The sequence below is a fragment of the Schistocerca gregaria genome, chromosome 8 (genome assembly GCF_023897955.1).
Source record: "Schistocerca gregaria isolate iqSchGreg1 chromosome 8, iqSchGreg1.2, whole genome shotgun sequence".
NCBI classification, from domain to species: Eukaryota; Metazoa; Arthropoda; class Insecta; order Orthoptera; family Acrididae; genus Schistocerca; species Schistocerca gregaria.
In genome coordinates, this window is record NC_064927.1 from 95,728,437 (window position 1) to 95,750,881 (window position 22,445).

The window sequence follows — 22,445 nt, forward strand, 5'->3', positions numbered from 1 at the left end:
AATCCATATTCACCTACTACGTTTCCTTCTCTCCCTTTTGCTACACTCGAATTCCAGTCACCCATGACTATTAAATTTTCGTCTCCCTTCACTATCTGATTAATTTCTTTCCTCATACATTTCTTCTATTTCTTCGTCATCTGCAGAGCTAGTTGGCATATAAACTTGTACTACTGTAGTAGGTGTGGGCTTCGTATCTATCTTGGCCACAATAATGCGTTCACTATGCTGTTTGTAGTAGCTTACCAGCATCCCTATTTTCCTATTCATTATTAAACCTACTCCTGCATTACCCCTATTTCATTTTGTGTTTATAACCCTGTAGTCACCTGACCAGAAGTCTTGTTCTTCCTGCCACCGAACTTCACTAATTCCCATTATGTCTAACTGTAACCTATCCATTTCCCTTTTTAAATTTTCTAACCTACCTGCCCGATTAAGGGATCTGACATTCCACGCTCCGATCCGTAGAACGCCAGTTTTCTTTCTCCTGATAACGACATCCTCTTGAGTAGTCCCCGCCCGGAGATCCGAATGGGGGACTATTTTACCTCCGGAATATTTCGCCCAAGAGGACGCCATCATCATTTAATGAGACAGTAAAGCTGCATGCCCTCGGTAAAAATTACGGCAGTAGTTTCCCCTTGCTTTCAGCTGTTCGCAGTACCAGCACAGCAAGGCCGTTTTGATTATTGTTACAAGATCAGATCATTCATCCAGACTGTTGCCCTTGCAACTACTGAAAAGGTTGCTGCCGCTCTTCAGGAACCACACGTTTGTCTGGCCTCTCAACAGATACCCTTCAGTTGTGGTTGTACCTACGAAAAAATGGTTCAAATGGCTCTGAGCACCATGGTACTTAACATCTGTGGTCATCAGTCCCCTAGAACTTACAACTAGTTAAACCTAACTAACCTAAGGACATCACACACATCCATGCAGGATTCGAACCTGCGACCGTAGCAGTCGCGGTTGTACCTATGGTACAGCTATCTGTATCGCTGAGGCGCGCAAGCCTCTCCACCAACGGCGAGGTGCATGGTTCATGGGGGGAATGTATTAATCAATAAATAATAGCATTATTATTATTATTATTATTATTATTATTAGTAACTGATGAACAAATACTTAAATTCTAATTTAATAGCTTTCTTTTGGTTTCTCTTCTGGCTGGACGTAGTGGCTGGTTCCTGATGGTGGGGCTTCACGGTGATCCTATAAGTATGATATAACACAGAGCACAAATAAAAGGCAATAGGGTTTTGAACAAATGTTTGTAATTTTTCCTCTAGGAATGGACGGTTTCCTGAACAATTTCAGTACTCAGTAGTAATGCCGCATTATAAAAAGGGAGAAAGGGATAATGTAGATAACTTTAGACTTATTTCTATGCCATCAGTGTTTGCTGAAGTTATTGAAAAGGCTATGTACATAAGGATAATTGATAATTTTATATCGCAAGATTTGCTATCAGATGTACAGTTCGGATTTAGAAGTCACTTAACATCTTAAAATACTATATTCTTTTTTCTCTGTGAGGTACTGGATGGGCTAAACAAAAAATTTCCAACGCTTGGGATATTTTTTGATTTAACTAAGGCATTTGATCGTGTTGATCACAAAGTATTGCTCCAGATGTTGGACCATTACGGAATACAGGGAGTATCTCACAACTGGTTCACCTCTTACTTTAGCAACAGACAGCAAAAGGTCATTATTCACAATGTTGATAATGGCTGTTATATGGGGTCTGAGTGGGATGCTGTCAAGGGGGGGGGGGGGGGGGTGCCCCAGGGATCAGTGTCGCGGCCACTGCTGTTCCTTATTTATATGAAGGATATGATCTGTGGTATTACAGGTAGTTCTAAAACATTTCTGTTTGCTGATGACACTAGCTTGGTAGTAAAGGACGTTGCATGCAGCATTGGTTCTGTTTCAAATAGTTCAGTTCATGACCTAAGTTCATGGCTAGTATAAAATAAACTAACGCTAAATCACAGTAAGACTCAGTTTATACAGTTTCTAGCACACAATTCAACAAAACCTGACATTTTAATTTCACAGAATGGGTATATGATTAGTGAAACTGAACAGTTCAAATTTCTAGGTGTTCAGATAGATTGTCAGATAGACTGTCATTGAATGCCAACATTCAGGATCTTGTTCAAAGACTTAACGTTGCCATTTTTACTATTCGAAAGGTACCTGAAGTGAGTGATCGTTTGACATGAAAATTAGTCTACTTTTCTTATTTTCTTTCGCTTATGTTCTACGATGTTATATTTTGGGGTAACTCTTCCCATTCAAAAAGGATATTTTTGTCTCAGAAACGTCGATTCGGGCAATGAGTAGTGTAAGTCCACGAACCTCTTGTCGACCCCTGTTCACGGGTCTGGATATTTTGATATTGGCCTCTCAATATATATATTCCTTAGTGTCATTTCTTGTTAACAAAATAAGCTTATTCTTAAGAATAAGCAGTTTTCACTCAGTTATTGCTCATCAAAAATCAAACCTGCATTTGCATCAGACTTTCTTAACTCTTGTGCAGAAAGGTGTGCAGTATACTGCTGCATCCATTTTGAATAAGCTACCACTGAAATTAAAAAATCTTAAAAGTAATACACACCCTTTCAAATCGAAACTGAAGAGTTTCCTCGTGGGTCACTTCTCCTATTCTGTTGAGGAGTTCCTTGAAAAAGTAAGCTGATTTTTGTTGTATTGTTGACTGCGTTTACTTAAATTTATGGATTGCCTTTTTTCGGGTTCGTTAACATTTATTTTTGTCTGTTATTACTTTTATATCGTAATTTCATGTCTTGACACGTTCTGTGACCTTGGAGATTTGCTCCTCAATTTGGTCCTACGGAACGTGACGTGTAAATAAAAAAATAAATGTTGGATCTGTGCGTTTATTTCCAACTCTACAAACTCTAAGTTGTGCAAAATTTATTGCCCATACATAAGCAAGCAAGTGACAAGTTTTGTACACTTCTTCTGGAGATGATCAACGCTCGATATGATTTTCCGAACGATTTCATGATGTCTCACGAGGCCCATCGGCCTATGTGAATAAACAAAACTACCCTACATACCGACCTATTTTAATCAAATGCATCAAAGAGCCTTTGTAGCGCAAATGTTACAGTGTGGCGTGTCATGTGTGTGCAGTATGTTACTCGTGACGCAGCCACGACAACATCACATCGATATATTGTAACGTTACAACACTTTGTAGTGCGAGAAATACGTAGTAACAGTATCCATATGGAGTCGTAGTGGTTGCAGGACACACGGTCTGAAAGTCCTCGACAGTCTTGTGCAGTATGCTTCCAGAACGCCTTGTTTGCAACTTTGGTGACTTAAACTGGCCGGTCCCCACCCACTATTTGTCGATTTGTGACTTTTTCTCTATGGCAGGTCCTGAAATCCAAAGTGTATGTTAACAGGCAAATAATTATTGAGGACTTGAAAAACAACAATCACTCGGAAGGCTATGGCAAGTATGAATGTTCGTACCGAATATAGCATGGGCAACAATGATGGACACCTAAAGGACATAAATCACGGAGAGTGACATATGTAATGAAATGGCACGTAGTGTTCTTTCGGACAATGGACGCTAATAATGTGTAGCTACGAGGGTTGGAACTTAAATAGTGACAACTATTCATTCACAACCGATACAATACGTTACATGTTAGCACCTGTTGCTGTCCTTCAAAGCAGTCACCAGCGTTGTCTAGTATCCGTCGTCAGTGATGCCGAAGGCGTAGCGTACCGTTAGCAGAGCCTGTTCCTTTGATGGGGCGAATGGAGCGGTCTACTGCCTGTCGAATCTCTAGAACTTATTTAGCAAATACGAAGAAGTTCAGGAAACTTAGCAATCCTAAAGGAAAAAATACAAATATGGCAAATTTCTCTCTGAGCTGATCACTATTTGCGAATGCCGAAGAACTGAGCGCACTTTGCTATGTTGAGAAGCAGCTGTTGTTAACTGTAGCAGTGTTGTCCGTGATGCGAATCGTTCGTGGTCGTCCAGTTGGCGGCACACTCGACGCAGTTGTAGTTGCTCTGAACTGTTCGATCCATTTCGTAGCAGAAATTTTGGAAGAAATTAGATTATTACGATCAACGTCAAACTTACGTAAATCGAACGTGGAGGGGGACAAATAAAGGAAACGGGTGAAAGTAATGACATAAGCTGCTTCGCGACTTTAGGCGAATAGGAGGCCACGAGTGAGAACGTGTGCTGGACCACGCCTCGAACCCGGGACCTCCTGTTTAGCAGGCAGTCCTCTTAGCCGCTGCGCCACCCGGACACGGCGCTCGCCGCACTTGCGCGGACTGCCGCTGCGCGCTCTCGGCCACGTGTCCGCAGCGCACGTCCGTGTCCTCCATGCTCGCTAGCTTTCCCGCTGCAGGCCGACCGAGACTGTGCGTCCGCACTGAAAGTTGCGGATTCATTGTTCATCGAGGCGATCAGTTATACGAATGGGTGTCGTCTGTTTCTCGGACACGTGGAGGACCGGTGAGCGTGCCGGTGGGCTGATGGCCGGTGGTTAAAGCAGCTGCCTCGTAAGCACAAAATCCCGAGATCCAGTCCCCGTTTGACACACATATTCACTGTCGCCGCAGATTCCGCGGAAAGTCGTGGTTCAGCTGATATTATCAGTTCTCTTCCTGTGTTCTTTCTTTTCTCCCTGCCCCCCCCCCCCCCTTTACCACCTTCACATTATGTAATATATGTCACAGCTGCGGATTCCGCGGGATGTGTGTTCTTTCGGACGAGTCCCAAAGGACAGACACCACGTATTCATACAACGTCAAAACATAGCCAAAACAAAAGGTGCGTCTGCACGACACTGTCATCAGATTTGAAAAACGTTTGTGTTGTGAAGCCACGGCGTTCTTTTGAGCAACGACTTATATAATTTAGTGCTTTGAATCGAATGACTCATTGGTACCAACATCGACTGTCTGATGAGCCGTATTCAGTAATGGCGGGCTATTTCAAACACGTCATTGTTTCTTCTGCATCCTGTAGGCAATATTATTTAGAATAAAAATAAATATCATTAGAAATTTCTCATACAAAAATTATAAAATTAAAATAAAAAATCCTTACATCTTTAGTCTCAAAAAACATAATTATTTTTAATCTTGCAAGTCTATAAAAATAAATGTTGGAAAACATTAATACTGGGAAATAGTTATTAGAAATTTCTCATACAAAAATTATAAAATTAAAATAAAAAATCCTTACATCTTTAGTCTCAAAAAACATAATTATTTTTAATCTTGCAAGTCTATATACATAAATGTTGGAAAACATTAATACTGGGAAATAGTTATTCTGGCTACGAACATTTGGCGAGTAAATGTCTGCAAGGCAGCGAAGTTGCAATTAATACCAACAAATGTGCAAACACACTTTTTGGCTTACTGCCAGGATACTACGTAGCCTAACTTTAAGAAAATGACAAAAATTGTGAAAATATTACAGGCATTACTGTGAAGAGTATCCTTAGAATGTTTGGGGACAAGGGTAAGGCAAGGATCTTGGGTACAGGATGCTAGTTCATTCTTCCGGTCCCTCAGTTTCCCTACTACCAAAGGAAGTGTTTCGTCTTGACGAAAGGCACTTTACGTCGGAAGTAAAGTAATACGTAGATTTACTAATGGCTGTTGGTGTACAATGTTTACAAGAGCACTAAAAGATGGTATGCACAGAATTACAGAGCAATAGCGATTATGTCGGTCTATTTCAGAATACTGGAACAGATTATGAGCTTAAACATTATGACGTAGTGGAGACAAGGTGAAGATCGACGTGTCACGCAATATAGACACCATCGTTTTTTCAGCTGTGTAGTACCGTAGTTAGTGGGAAGTGCTACAGCGTAGCGGGTAATGCCAGAAATAGAGAGTAGAGGCGACCGGTTCTTGTAAACGATGGTCTTTTTGGGCGCTAAGTACGAATTTTCACTAAATGTTGATGTTGTTGTCAATTACACTTGAAGTGTGGTAAGCGTTTCAACACTTTTTTGACGGTAACAAGTGTATTGTAGATAGACAGAATGTTTTCTAGTGCACCTACTAGCATAGTTTTGTAACTTTTCAGGCATTATCAAAGTCATTATAGTCATGATCCCTGACATCCCACCAAGACGACAGCCGTCTATTTCGGCAAGAAACGGCCCTGGATGCATACCAAATTGAGACTGCATGGGCTGGATATCCCCTGGGGGGCAACGCTGACTTACCTGGGAGATCAACTTGGACAAACACTTCTTTCTACATAAACATGTTAACCTTCTCAGAAACAACGCTTTTGGTATGGCCAAGAAAAAGCTTCGATTATATAAGGTGACAGTTGTCTCTAAGATATTGTATGGCAGCTCGGTTGGGGTCTTGTCTGTCCTACGCAAAATGGCCATCTACAAGTTTTACACAATATGGTACTCAGACGGATACTTAGTGCCAGCCGCTATGCTCGCATCTTCGACTTGCACGCTGCCCCCCCCCCCCCCCCCCCCCCCCCATATGGATACAGTACTTGAAGCAGGACTGACGACGACCGTGCATAACAAAGTAGACACTTAGCGTAACTCTATGTACCACATAAGAACTCTGCGGACGACAATATTCCTCCAGTGGCATCGGTATATGGTACCATGTTCATTGGTGCTGTGACTTCCTAACCCATTCCATCAACTAGCACTGTCTTACGGACCGATATATAGGCCTTAAGAAGTTGACCCCAGTAGTTTATTCATAATAAAGTGAACCCAAGCACCTACTTACCTTCCACTTCGAAGTTCAAAACGTAATCGACAATGGCACTTCGATTTACTGAGTGTCAAAAAAAGAAGTGATCTCTGAGATGATGTCTGAGGGAGTAATATCGGCAGACGGATACAGTGCAATGCAAACAAGGTTTCGGTGTTTCCCCATGCTCTAAACTTCAGAAAAAAGCTTGTTTACCCGCAAGTAAGATCTTGTATCGAATTTGTAATGGCGAGAGGAAGAAAAGAAAACAGAAAACCAGAGAGTGACTGTAGAGACTCTGAAGAAAACGACACAAGTCAGGGAGATCATAGATCAGCGTATCCAAGGAGCTGAGAATACTAAAAATTACACTTTATTATCTATTCAGAGAAGGAAGTTTCCTGGGGAGCAGGACTTACTCCATATAGTTTTTACAGGATGCTTTTACTTATTTCCTGCTTTTTATTAAGGTGACTCTGCAAAACAGTTTTGTGAATTGTATGATTTATGGTACCAAGCTCGGGGTGAATGTTTGCCGGTATCAGATTCTAGAACACCACCACCAGTTGCCGAACGTAGCATTGGCATAACAAACAGTTGCTGTTTTGTCGTTTGCTTAACGATCTAACCACCCGATGTGTCCGGTTTGACGTTGACCTTCTGGTGCTTAAGGCCTGTTTTACCGTTGACAACAGACTATAATGGATGAAAATTTTCGGTTTGCAACAGAACTATGTAGCTTCCTGATTGTTTGGGGACTAACAGTGGCATCACCGGAGGATGCATCAGTAACTGCGTGAAAACGGCGCGATCCCAATAAATAAATACATAACAGCTAAAGGGCCTGAAGAGTCTTTATTCACTGTGAATCCAATCAATTTACAAGAACTTTATTAGTAAAAAACTGTTTGAAGATTCTTAAATATTAACAATGTCGATATCATTCAGGTTGGTCGTGACGACAACGACAGGCTAAAGATTTGACAAAATTTTCCGAAGGTATTCAACATTGATCTGTCTCTCCGGTACTGCTGTATGTGTGCCATTTGTGGGTCGCACAGGGCGTCTTGAATTTTCTACGGAAGTGATAGATTACAAAAGAAAGTGAAAAGATCTCTTAAGGTGTCGGTATTGTCCCAGTGTCCCCTACCTGGGGAAAAAAAAGAAGATCCTATCAAGGTGTCAGCACGGATTCAGAATAAAGCATTCGTGTCAAACACAGCTTGCTCAATTCGTTCATGGAACTAAATACATAAGAAGGAAGAAATGGGTACAGAGCACGTAAAAGTTGATGTGTTAGTGTGGGTATTTAGGGAGTGGCAGTAGAAAAACTTAAAAATTCCCGCCGTGTGTGTTAGTGAGAGTGACCTGAGAGGGAACTAATTATACGCCAGTGAGACTGAGTTAATACAATAAAAAGCCATTGTCTAAAGCAGAAATTACATATTACATTATTGCCAGTTTGACTTATTCTTTTGCTATGAAATTTAGTGTGTGCAAGAAAGGCTGCGGTTGTGTATTTGATGGCTCTATGTGTAGGGTGCTAAAAGACTGACCATTACATATCCCATCGCTTAAACCTATGTGCATTATTTCGTTCATATTTCGCACCTTACCGAAAGCATGTTTTGTGTATCCGTGCGGGGGGGGGGGGGGGGGGGGGGGAAGGCTATGTTGGGGGGTGGGGGGCGTGTAGAGGAGCGGTGTGTGTGTGTGTGTGTGTGTGTGTGTGTGTGTGTGTGTGTGTGTGTGTCTGTGTCTGTGTGCGCTCGCGCGTGTGTGTATGTGTGTGGAAGAGCGTGTGTGTGTCATACAAGCATGACTTGTGATTATCCTTACGTTAGAGGTTGTAATTCTAGGGAATGTGGTGTATGCACACATGGTTTTTTTTGTAAAAAATCGTATTTATATTTTAGCCGTCACTGGCACAGTGGGTGTTGAGTTATCAGATATTCCGTGACAGCTGCATTGCGTAGTATTTGCTGTAGGAATTCCAGTTTTGTGACTTCGTGTTCTTGGGTGTGTTCTTTCTACACTGCATAGGAAGCGGCCATCAGTGGAATACCGACTATGCAGCCCACGCTCCCTGGAGCGGCAGTCGCGCGTTGGAATGGTTTCTTTCCGGAGCGTCTGTAGGTGTGTACGCTAGTTGAGGTGGAGCTCCTAAGGATTCGGCTACGTCGTTTCCTAGCTTTATCTTACAGCTGCAGTAGGTGGCTGCGCCGGTGTGATTTTTCGCAAATTCATGTCTAAGTAAATGGTTGTGCCATTCAGTTTCAGGTGTGTGCCGGCAAGCAAACTGGATGTCTGCTTGTTATTGCTGCTGCGACATGCGAGATTTCCGCGACGAATCTAGTCTCTGTAGCCTCTGGGAGAGTTCGCCATTTGGACATCCGAGCTTCTACACACTGTGCTCGGCAGGCCGCTTTTGGGTGTATGACGAAGGGTACTTTGTTTATCGCTATCAACGATTGTTTGATAATTTTGCTATTGCCTTGTTGTCATGAGATAGTCTGACAATGAGACAGTGTATTGGTTGACTCTTCTAGGAATACAGGCTCTCGTAGCTGTAACAGTAACCCGCGTCTCTCTCGCATCTCGTAGTGACTGTCACTGGAATCGGATGAGCACCTCCGTGACGCTTACGCGTTTACTGAGCGAACCTGTGGTAAACCTGTTGTTCTGCCGATGCTGTCTGAAATGTCTCCCAGACTGACGAGGACAGTCGAAGATACATTTAGTATTGTTTTTCGTGTTACTTTAGGTGTATGGAGCACTGTAGTGTTTATTATAGCGGCATACAGCTAGTGTCTACAATATTATATTAAGGCGAATCTTAATCAATAGTTTTTCCGAGCACATCAAGTTTTCTAAGGAGAGTATGCAGCATAAACAGTGTACCTTGAGTACCGCTCACCCCGTAATTGCAAATTATCAGGGAGGGCAACGGCTAGAGCATGTGGTATCAAAAAAGAAACAGAACTGAACTCTTGTATGTGATGCAATTTTTTTATTTGCTAATGACAAAATGAGTTCAAATGCTATTTTAACATAACAATAAAGCGGATTTCACTCTGAGAGTACAAGTGGTACAAGTGACACTTCACGAGAAAACGACCTGAGTGCACATTTGTTAAGTTAAAGTGTGCATCTCTTCAGAGTAAAAGAAGTGGGAGCGATTTCCTGCATAGTTCTGCACTCCGTGACCATAACGTTCAGGCTCTTAGCTGAAGTGTGGCCGGCATTTAGAATAAAACGAGTGCATCTGAAATGGCTGCCGAAACGACAGTTGCTGCTATCTTTAATGAAGCTCCATGAATGGTTTTGTAAGTAGTGCATCAGTCTAATGTGTATTCTTTTAAGGTGACTTACAGCAATATTTAATGCATATTTAAACAGGTACTGTTTTGAATTAGTGGGTCTACATCTTGACGGAAAATCAGCATAATGACACAACTGATCACACGGTCTTTGAATCTGGCCATATGTACATGGAATGTGATAATGCAAAGAAACACTCCAAATAGGTATTTGTTTTGCAAGACAGAATGAAGGCAGTGAAGAAGTTGAGCCTCAAGTTTTCTGTAGTGGAAATAAAAATAGAAAACATTCTTTCAGTTAAAGCCACAGATACCATAGCAAAAGACAAAGCTGCTAAAGACACACAAGAAAATAAATACAATGGACCAATATTAGTAGCATCATAATCAGCAAAGAAAATTCTCTAACAATGCAGTTCAATTATTCACTAAACCGTGGTCTTGACTTTATTTAAATGAATTTTACGAGCCACAATATTGGGCGCCATCCATCAATTCCCCTTCTGCAGCCTTTGCATCGAGATGAGTATGAAATAAAATTTAAGAAGTGCAAAATTCTTCAGAAAAAGAGCTACTCCGTCGACTTTATCATCAGTTGTATAACAACATATTCCATTTCCAGACAACTGATACCATGACTGCAAGGAGAAGTTGGGGTGAAAAAAGAAGAGGACATGATCACAGAATTGAGCAAGGAAGGTTGAAACAGGAGTGCATGTAAAGTGTTGAATCAGGAAGAACAATCTTCAAGAGGCACCACGGAAGAAAATTATTCTGACTAGAGGTGACCCCATATTAAGGTACTGATTGTCAGATAAAAGTAAAAGTTGACCGTAAATGTGATTGGAATTCGATAGTAGGAAAAGGAAGAGAAGGAAGTTCTAGAGAACTGATGACATCAGCAGGAACGTCCCGTAGTGCTCAGAGCGATTTGAACAATTTTTGTAACAAATGTAAATATAAAGTACACAAAATGTGCTTTTATTCCTACCATCTCCTTAAGCTGGCTTCTGCGACCCCAGGTTCCCTACCTCGAAGAGTTCAGCAAAGCATCCTCCATGTTGAGATCGGTGGAGAGCCTGTAACCATCGTACATTGGCTGGGGCGACGCAGAATGTACCGTATATTTGCAAAAACATTTTATATGGTCTTCCCGCTATAGGTGTTGAATTTAACTTTTGACTATGCCTATATAAGCAAGCAGATTTATATTTGTTGTGAAGAAGTCGCGGTTATCCACGCTGAAACCTAGGTAAACACCAAGTAGTTTGTACAATCTAGGTGGATTTTTATAATTATTTCGATACTTACGACCGCTGACACGCAGCAATTCTGAAAGTTCTTACATCCTCTATGACCTGTTACATTTTGGCACAAACATTCAGAAACACCCTGTGTAAGACTTCAGCAAGTTCATAGATTTTGTTTCAGCCCAAATCTGTTCGTGCCTCTGAACTTATTTACAGATTCAAGTAAATAGTTTCCCAGACATTTTCATGTAAGGTAACATTTTTATTTTTATCTTAACGACTGGTAATAATTTTCTTTTTGAAAGTACTCCAGCATATTGTAGACTGTATAGAGAGACGTGCAATGTTTTTTTTGTAATTTTTTATAGCTGTTTATTTTAGCCTTTGACTATACATATTTAGGCAAGCTGATTTATTTTTGTTCTGAAGAAGTCGTGGTTATCTACGCTGAAACCTAGGTAAACACCAAGCATTTTGTACGATCGAGGCAGATGTTTCATAATTATTTCGATACCTAAGACTACAGACGCGCTGCAATTCTGAAAGTTATTACATCCTCTATGTCCTGTTAAGTTTTTGCACTGACATACAGAAATACCCTGTGTAAGACTTCAGGAAGTTCATAGATTTTTTTCCATTACCTTCTCTTTGCGCCTCGGGACTTATTTACAGATTCAAGTAAATATTTTTCTAGACAATTCCATGTAACGTAACTTTTTTATCTTTTTCTTAATGACTGGTAATAATTTTCTTTCTCAAAGAACTCCAGCATATTGTAGACTGTACAGAGAGACGTGCAATATTTTTTTTTATAATTTTTTATAGCTGTTGACTTTAGCCTTTGACTATACCTATTTAGGCAAGCTAATTTATTTTTGTTCTGAAGAAGTCGTGGTTATCTACGCTGAAACCTAGGTAAACACCAAGCATTTTGTACAATCGAGGCAGCTCTTTCAGAATTATTTCGATACCTACAACCACAGACGCGCTGCAATGCTAAAAGTTCTTACCTTCTCTATGACCTGTTAAGTTTTTGCCCTAACATTCAGAAATACTCTGTGTAAGACTTCTCGAAGTCAAAGATTTTTTTCATTCCAAATCTGTACGCGCCTCTGGACTTATTTACAGTTTCAAGCAAATATTTTTGTAGACAATTTCATGTAACGTAACTTTTTTATTTTTTTCTTAATGACAGGTAATAATTTTCTTTTTGAAAGTACTCCAGCATATTGTAGGCTGAACAGAGAGACGTGCAATACTTTATGTTGTAATTTTTTATAGGTGTTGATTTTAGCTCTTGATAATACCTATTTAGGAAAGCTGTTTTATATTTGTTTTGAAGATGTCGTGGTTATCCACGCTGAAACCAAGGTAAACACCAAGTACGTTGTACAATCGAGGTGGATTTTTCATAATTATTTAGATACTTACGACCGCTGACGCGCTGCAATGCTGAGAGTTCTTACATCCTCTATGTCCTGTTAAATTTTTGCACTGACATACAGAAACACCCTGTGTACCACTTCAGGAAGTTCATAGATTATTTTTAGTCCAAATCTGTTCGTGCCTCTGGACTTATTTACAGTTTCAAGTAAATATTTTTCTAGAGAATTTCATGAAGCGTAACTTTTTTACTTTTTTCTTAATGACTGGTATTACTCTCCTTTTTGGAAGTACTCAAGCATATTGTAGACTCAGGAGAGAGACGTGCATTATTTTTTGTGTTATTTTTTATAGGTGTTTATTTTAGCCTTTGGCTATACCTATTTAGGCAAGCTGTTTTATATTTGTTCTGAAGAAGTCGTGGTTATCCGCGCTGAAACCTAGGTAAACAGCAAGTAGCTTGTACAATCGAGGCGGATTTTTCATAATTATTTAGATACTTACGACCACAGACGCGCTGCAATGCTGAAAGTTCTTACATCCTCTATGACCTGTTTTATTTTGGAACAAACATTCAGAAACACCCTGTGTAAGACTTCAGGAATTTCATGGATTTTTTTCAGTCCATAGCTCTTTGCGCCTCTGGACTTATTTACAGATTCAAGTAAATATTTTTCTAGACACTTTCATGTAACTTAACTTCTTTATCTTTTTCTTAATGACTGGTAATAATTTTCTTTTTGAAAGTACTCCAGCATATTGTAGACTGAACAGAGAACGTGCAATTTTTTTTTTTGTTATTTTTTATAGGTGTTGATTTTAGCCATTGACTATACCTACACTCCTGGAAATTGAAATAAGAACACCGTGAATTCATTGTCCCAGGAATGGGAAACTTTATTGACACATTCCTGGGGTCAGATACATCACATGATCACACTGACAGAACCACAGGCACATAGACACAGGCAACAGAGCATGCACAATGTCGGAACTAGTACAGTGTATATCCACCTTTCGCAGCAATGCAGGCTGCTATTCTCCCATGGAGACGATCGTAGAGATGCTGGATGTAGTCCTGTGGAACGGCTTGCCATGCCATTTCCACCTGGCGCCTCAGTTATACCAGCGTTCGTGCTGGACGTGCAGACCGCGTGAGACGACGCTTCATCCAGTCCCAAACATGCTCAATGGGGGACAGATCCATAGATCTTGCTGGCCAGGGTAGTTTACTTACACCTTCTAGAGCACGTTGGGTGGCATGGGATACATGCGGACGTGCATTGTCCTGTTGGAACAGCAAGTTCCCTTTCCGATCTAGGAATGGTAGAACGATGGGTTCGATGACGGTTTGGATATACCATGCACTATTCAGTGTCCCCTCGACGATCACCAGAGGTGTACGGCCAGTGTAGGAGATCGCTCCCCACACCATGATGCCGGGTGTTGGCCCAGTGTGCCTCGGTCGTATGCAGTCCTGATTGTGGCGCTCACCTGCACGGCGCCAAACACGCATACGACCATCATTGGCACCAAGGCAGAAGCGACTCTCATCGCTGAAGACGACACGTCCCCATTCGTCCCTCCATTCACGCCTGTCGCGACACCACTGGAGGCGGGCTGCACGATGTTGGGGCGTGAGCGGAAGACGGCCTAACGGTGTGCGAGACTGTAGCCCAGCTTTATGGAGACGGTTGCGAATGGTCCTCGCCGATACCCCAGGAGCAACAGTGTCCCTAATATGCTGGGAAGTGGCGGTGCGGTCCCCTACGGCACTGCGTAGGATCCTACGGTCTGGGCGTATATCCGTGCGTCGCTGCGGTCCGGTCCCAGGTCGACCGGCACGTGCACCTTCCGCCCACCACTGGCGACAACATCAATGTACTGTGGGGACCTCACGCCCCACGTGTTGAGCAGTCCGGCGGTACGTCCACCCGGCCTCCCGCATGCCCACTATATGCCCTCGCTCAAGTCCGTCAACTGCACATACGGTTCACGTCCACGCTGTCGCGGCATGCTACCAGTGTTAAAGACTGCGATGAAGCTCCGTATGCCACGGCAAACTGGCTGACACTGACGGCGGTGGTGCACAAATGCTGTTCAGCTAGCGCCATTCGACGGCCAACACCGCGGTTCCTGGTGTGTCCGCTGTGCCGTGCGTGTGATCATTGCTTGTACAGCCCTCTCGCAGTGTCCGGAGCAAGTATGGTGGGTCTGACACACCGGTGTCAATGTGTTCTTTTTTCCATTTCCAGGAGTGTATTTAGGCAAGATGTTTCATATTTGTTCTGAAGAAGTCGTGGTTATCCACGCTGAAACATAGGTAAACACCAAGTAGCTTGTACAATCGAGGCTGATTTTTCATAATTATTTCGATACTTATGACCGCTGACGCGCTGCAGTGCTGAAAGTTCTTTCATCCTCTATAACCTGTTACGTTTTTGCACTGGCATAAAGAAACACCCTGTGTAAAACTTCAGGAAATTCATAGATTTTTTCAGTCCAAATCAGTTTGTGGCCAAGGATTTTTTTCAGTTTCAAGTAATTACTTTTCTAGACAAGTTCATGTAACGTAACTTTTTTATTTTTTTCTTAATGAGTGGTCATAATTTTCTTGTTGAAAGTATTCCAGATTATTCTAGACTGAACAGAGAGACGTACAATATTTTTTTTTGTAATTTTTATAACTGTTGATTTTAGCCTTTGACTACACCTATTTAGACAAGCTGTTTTATATTTCTTCTGAAGAAGTCGTGGTTATCCACGCTGAAACCTAGGTAAACACCAAGTAGTTTGTACACTCTAGGCGAATTTTTCATAATAATTTCGATACCTACGGCCGCTGACAAGCTCCATTGCTGAAAGTACTTTTATCCTCTATGTCCTGTAAAGTATGTTCGCTGATATACAGAAACACCCTGTGTAAGAATTCAGGATGTTCATAGATTTTTTTCTGTCCAAATCTGTTCGTGCCTCTGGACTTATTTACAGTTTCAATTCAATATTTTTCTAGACAATTTCATGTAACGTAACTTTTTTATTTTTTTCTTAATGACTGGTAATAATTTTCTTTTAGAAAGTACTCAAGCATATTGTAGACTCAACAGAGAGACGTGCATTATTTTTTTTGTTGTAATTTATAGGTGTTTTTTTTTAGACTTTGGCTATACCTATTTAGGCAAGCTGTTTTATATTTGTTTTGAAGAAGTCGTGGTTATCCACGCTGAAACCTAAGTAACCACCAAGTAGTTTGTACAATCGAGACGGATTTTTTATAATTATTTCGATACTTACGACCGTTGACGCGCTGCAATGCTGAAAGTTCTTTCATCCTCTATGTCCAGTTAAATTTTTGTAATAACATACAGAAACACTCTGTGTAAGACTTTAGGATGTTCATAGATTTTTTCAGTCCAAATCAGTTCGTGCGTCTAGATTTTTTTCAGTTTCAAATAAATTTTTTTTGTAGACAATTTCATGTAATGTAACTTTTTTTATTTTTTTTTCTTAAATACTGGTAATAATTCTCTTTTTGAAAGTACTCTAGCATACTGTAGACTGAACAGAAAGATACGCAATACTTTTTTTTGTAATTTTTTAATTGTCACCAATGCTCAATGTCGTTAGTAGGTAAGACGACCCTGAACCCCCTAGTTCGTGACTCGGTGGTGTGTGTCGCAGGGGCGTCGCCCGGGAGGCCGACGCGCGGACCCTACCTGCAGGTTGTGGCCAACCACTTCCCCGCGACGTCGCCCTTTGCTGGCTACCACCACCCCTCGCCACCCCCGCCGCCGCCGCCGCTGCCTCCGCTGCAGCTGCCGCCCACACCCGCGCAGGTGGCGAGCGCCGAGCCCAGCTGCACGTCGCCGCTGCTGACGCCTCCGCCCGGCAGCGGTGAAAGGGGTCGCGCCGCCAGCGGGGGCGGCGACAGGACGCGCAGGGAGGTCAAGTTCGAGCTCTGACGTCAGCTGCCGGCGGAGCCGCGCGTCTTCACGTTCCCGCCGTGCGGCGGCGACGTCTACTGAGCGCGCTCTCGCCGCGCCGCGCCGCGCCGCGCAGCACACAACTTGGCCGGCACCTGGCCGCAGTAGCGGAGTGGCAGCTCGGCAGCGCAACTTCTCAGCTTCGGCTTTGGAGTCTGGCAACGGCCTCGTTAACGGCTTATGCCAGTACGACCGATCATCTGACGATTGTGTCGACGCCATTTACAGTACCGAACAAGTTAATCGGTGCATAAACGACTGCGACAGCCACTTGTGACGAGCGATGCGCCTGGCTCAGCAGACGACAAGGAAGTCGGGCAGCCACCCCTTCCGAACAAAGGGGGAGGGGCTCACCCGACGGTGTGAACGAGAGTTCATTTCCGCACATCGGACAAGTTATTTTTCGCTAGCTGTACATGTACACATCTTCATCTACACTCTGCAAAGTGCGTCTTCTCATACTTGCCGCTCTCAGTAATATCAGCTGTGCTGCCACTGACACCTCCCACTTACGGTGTGCAAACTTCCACAACAATCTTCTCTTCCAGTCAGTCACTCTATGCCTAAAGTTAATAAAACAGTACCAAAAGTGAAAAAAACGTTACTTTGGCATAAACCAGTAACTGAAGAATTTTGAGATCTTCCAGAATTTCTGTATCCTGACTATTGACAGAAAAAAAATGACCCAACTGCACAGCTGCTTTCAATCTGCCAGTATCATTAAACTGGGTGAATGACTTTTGTAGTGTCAGACTCTGCAGTGTAGGCATACCAACTGAGTCGAGTGTGAAAGTTGTATTCGTTCGCGAATATGTATAAACTCTACTATTTTGATTAATGTGTAATATTTCGTATCTGCAGTTTAACGCAGCATACGTTAAGTGAGACTGTTCACAATGGAGGATCCAGTTTCCTCGTGCAACAAAATATGTATCGATGATGCTCTTCAATTGACTAGGGAAACTGTTTGTTAAAATAAGTCCAATAATACGCATTTTCACCTCTGTTGGTGAAAACAAATACCAAAAAAAAACCTTGCATCGAAGGTAAATATAAAACAACGCTTTATCATACCTCATTCCCTAGAATTTCCAGGATAATGAAAAGTATCAGTTCAGTTTACACGTACACTACACCCGCATGTATTTGTGGCCATTATTCAGTAACTGAAGCTCTGGTGAATGTTCTCTAACAGTGCAAGAAGCTATTTTCCAGTCATTCTTATTTCACACATGTAGAGACAGCCTGCAAAATTACTATAAAGTCATCATATACACAATAAATGACCTCAAATTACGACTGCATGTATTTATCAGATCATATGTGCAAATTCTTTTTTTTTCTCTTAATAGAATGAAAGGATGTACATAGGCTTACAAAGTTGAGCTCCGCAGTGGTTCTTACAGTCATGAACAATAGCACCACATGTACATTTCTCAAACAGGGCAGCAGACGTTTCTGCTACAAAACAGTTGGCAGAAATGTTTTAAGTCATAATGAACTTTCATTGTTTGTTTTGACGTCCTGGCAGTCCATGTTTCCGTATTCAACAAGCGAATGCAGATCATTTTATTATGCAAACAATCGTTCTTTTTAAAATCCAAAACTATTTCAGCACCTTTGTGTCTTCATCATTGGCTATTCTGGTCCAGTCCTGTAAAATGATAACGTATGTTACATGACCTACTATAGTTACTTAATAATGATTACTGAAAATATGTTTGCATTTTACAAAACTGAACAAAAGTATCTACTGACAATTGGAAAATGGAGCCTACTTTCTTACAATAATATTCACTTAAAACAAGTTTTCATTTTACAGAACTGAACAACATCTACCACTGATGATCGCACAGAGCTTCTGAAAAATATCTAGGAATTAAAAAGTAGAGTTTCTGGATAGTACAATGACCTTAATTCCCATAAACAAGTAATTTTGTTTCTATGTTCTAGTCCAAGTACTTTGTGGGCATCTTAGTAATACATGGTGAGCATTCGGCACCACTTTAAAGCTATCACTGAATTGTGTGTACAGCCATAACAGCCAGCTGCATATATTTTATAGGGTGGGTAAAAAATTATGCAGTTATCTGTTGTACTTTTGGTCATATTTTCTATGGGCACTGCACATTCCACTGACTCAACAACTCACAGATTCTCTCCACACAATTCAGTACCAGGGAAATATTTGTTTGACATGTCTTGTAGTTTAATCCAGGAACAATTTTGTCGTTACATGTTCATTGTTATGTGTGATGGAGTATTTTTAACACATGGAAAATGATTTCACATTTCCGAATTAATGTATCTGTGAAAAACTGTCCTGCAAAATTATTGCTCATTCTTCCACAAACTCCACAGGTGTTGACATTCCACTTCATGAAACCATTGGGTATTGTTTATTGTTAGTGAGTAGTGGGCTACCATCGTAGTGCTCTAATGGAGTGGGCAATGTTTGTGAAACATAATTTAAATATCTCAGAAACTATGGAGTCAGAATTGCAACAAATCCAACTTGATCCAAATCATTCCTCCATTTTAAGAATTAAAATGCGGTCCATCATCACTGAAATAATTGTTTGGGTTAAATTTGTGTTCTTAAGCAATGTATCTATAGCACATTTCATATGAGAAATACTTGCAATTGACATTCTTGTGAATCATCACACCTATGATAAATTATTTTCACAAGTTAGCAACAAGTCATCACTTAGACCATGCTGATTGTGTTATTTCGCAGGCATACCTGCTATCTGCAATTAAAACATAAAATGATTAATAACTAGTAATTTATATATTTATTTTTATTTAATACAAACAGCTGCTGAGAAGCTATTCCTTTAAAAAATGTTATTTATTGTCTACTTATGTTACTCAACTACTGTTATCCTTTAATACACACTATGATTAATCCCTTGCTGCATTTCTTCACTGTAAATATCATTGTCTTCCTTGTAACACTTATTTCTGTGCTTGTGGTGCTCAGGACACATATATTTCTCTGATACATAGACCTTAACATATTCTAATGTAGATACTACATTTCAAACAACTTTTTATTACCTCTGATAACTTGGTTCACATTTAATTTTATAAACATTATGTGGCTCTGTATTTGTTTAGAAGGTTCTCAAGTGAGCAACTGTATACTCTCAGCAAAGGTCTCTGCCATGTCAATCAACAGACACTTCCAGATTGTCCCCACTGAGACTGAGTGACTAAAAAATCAGTAATAAATTCATCTGTCTTAATGAAATGGAACAAGTCTCTTGAATGCATCATAACTAGAGCTATTTTACATTGTCCTAGTATTTATTTAATTAAAATTTCTTTTGCTTGTTGTCATTTCAAAGAGTATATGCACCACTTATATTTCTACAGCAGTTATTGATGAAAAACATCATGATGTTCTACAAAAATGTCCATTGCACTACAAGCACTTTTGAAGTAGATACTATAACAGGAACGCCTAAGCCACATTAATGTATGCCTATTGGTTTATTGGTCAAATATGAACTTTTAATTTGATTATAATGAATAACACATGTTTACTGATCAAATATGATTCATTATAATGAATAACAGCTGGACTTCATGCAGTCGAACTGACGATTCTTTTTATTGAGGGAGCACTAACACTAATATATTTGAAGGAATGGAAGATTTATGCTAGTGGCGTATGTATACTTTGACACAACTATAACCAACAATGTCAGTTTCAAACTAAAATGAGTAATGGAAGAAATTAGTACACAAATGTATAACATTTGCTTTAAAAATATACGAACTTTATGTTGTAGTTAACGTTATCATGTTGATAGCATCTCACAGCAACAAAAAACAGGAAACAATACTACCAGTAAAATGTCCATTTGACAACAAACATACATTTTTACTTTTCTTATCATACTATTCTGTACTTGACTAAAAGTACGTTCAAGCCTGATATGTATGGACACTTGCTAAAATGATGTGATCATTTTCTTCTAAAGTCAACGAAAAAAGGAAGGAACTTCATTCAGTGCATGTTGCTCTGTGGTTTACTGTCATTAAAGATGTCTAGAAATATGTAACTGCAGATAAGCAACAAATATAAGTCTGTGTTATATGCAGTGACTGCTAGTTTAAATGTGAGAAGTGAAAGCTAACTATGGCAGACAATGAATGTGTTCACATGTGTTTCCATAAGGACAAAGAGTGATCTTGAAGTAAAGTATTGCACATGACCAGGTAAAAATCTTGGACTTAGAAAAAAGAATGTCAACGATATATACAAGATTAGTGTAAATTAAAAGATGTATTTGTATTCAACAATTTTTTAAAAAGGGGTTATTAAATTTGATATAAATGTGATTTTTGTATGTGTATAAGCTTGCTAATGTTCTATATACATTTACTGATCATAGTAATTCTACAATAAAGCTGTGCAAAACAATCATTTTCCTTGAAACAGATGTTACTCCAACCTCCCCAGAAGTCATATTGTTAACAACCAGCACGTGTGGCTGTTCTCTATTTTCATAAAATTTAGTTACTATCTTGGAACTTTTTTATATTTGCCTTTCAACAGTAACGCCAGAATTTAGGTAAAGAATAAGATTCAAGTCAACACAAATTATAGAATTTCTTCCTAGTATATACAAAGAAAGTAAGCTTTCGCTATAGTTTCTCATTTGAAATTAACTGTTATTACTAATTTGCATTTTTTTCATAAAATCACTTCATGTAATCATATTGTCTTGTCAATATGGAAATCACTAAACAATTTCTTGACACAGTTGCCTTATTATAACAAAGACTGCAATACGTAAACTAAGTAAACTAAATATTAGGCTTGTCTCTACACTCAAGGGGTAGAAGTTCATGAAACTCACTTTAAAGAGATGTAACAAAGCAAAAATAATGAGAATTAATAGAACACCATCTGCACACTTAACATGAGAGACTGCTGTTGCTTTTCTAGTAACTCATTTGTTTTATGAAAACATGAATGCGAACATCATTGGGCAGCTACTTGAGGTTTGAAAATGTTGCATACAGAATGAAAACTGTACTCATGCTTCAGTAACATTTATTTTTAGTGCATTTTCTGCAATAAATGTTGTAGCTGCATGTTAGTTATTGTCATGTAAGTGAGCTTCTTCATTAAATGTGACGCCATTACTCTTTATGATACTGTAATGATATGTGCACAATGGTGGCCTTCAAGTGGCATGAAATGAAATGAATCAAGACATCCTAAAGTTTCCTCTTTCCTTTTTAATTTAATTCTATATACACCAGTGAACATATCCCCCTGTTAGAACAAAAATATTTGATTGTTTTCACTTAATTATTTAAGAATGAGTTGGCATATATACATACATATATATATATATATATATATATATATATATATATATATATATATATATATATATATATATATATATATATATATATACTAACCTTCATATGAAGTCAAGTTCCTTGCAAAATATGTTTGTATGGAAACACACTGCGTTTGATGCGATTACTGACAAATCAAATGTCAGCTAAACAACTATTCACAACACATGTTGTTACCTGAAGAGTTAAATAATAGTGCTAAATACGTCTAAATTGTTTTGGGAGTGTAAAAAGGATATAATCAAATGATTTTGCTGAAACATTCCAAAGTAGAAAGCTGAAGAGAATTTGAAAAAAATTTCCTCTTATGTAACAGCAGTACAATGTTCTGTTGTTGAGTATATACCGAA

At 40.0% G+C, this 22,445-nt stretch overlaps 1 protein-coding gene across 1 annotated transcript in view; it reads left to right on the forward strand.

Annotated features, from left to right (window-relative positions):
• Nucleotides 1–22,054, forward strand: part of LOC126285035 (blood vessel epicardial substance-like) — a gene marked incomplete at its 5' end in the record, with an annotated part of 120,401 nt that extends 98,347 nt beyond the window's left edge. Inside the window, one exon of the mRNA XM_049984359.1 lies at nt 16,406–22,054. Within this exon, the coding sequence (XP_049840316.1) occupies nt 16,406–16,686 (281 nt within the window). The remainder of the gene's footprint in view (nt 1–16,405) is intronic.
• Between the last annotated feature and the right edge of the window lie 391 nt (nt 22,055–22,445).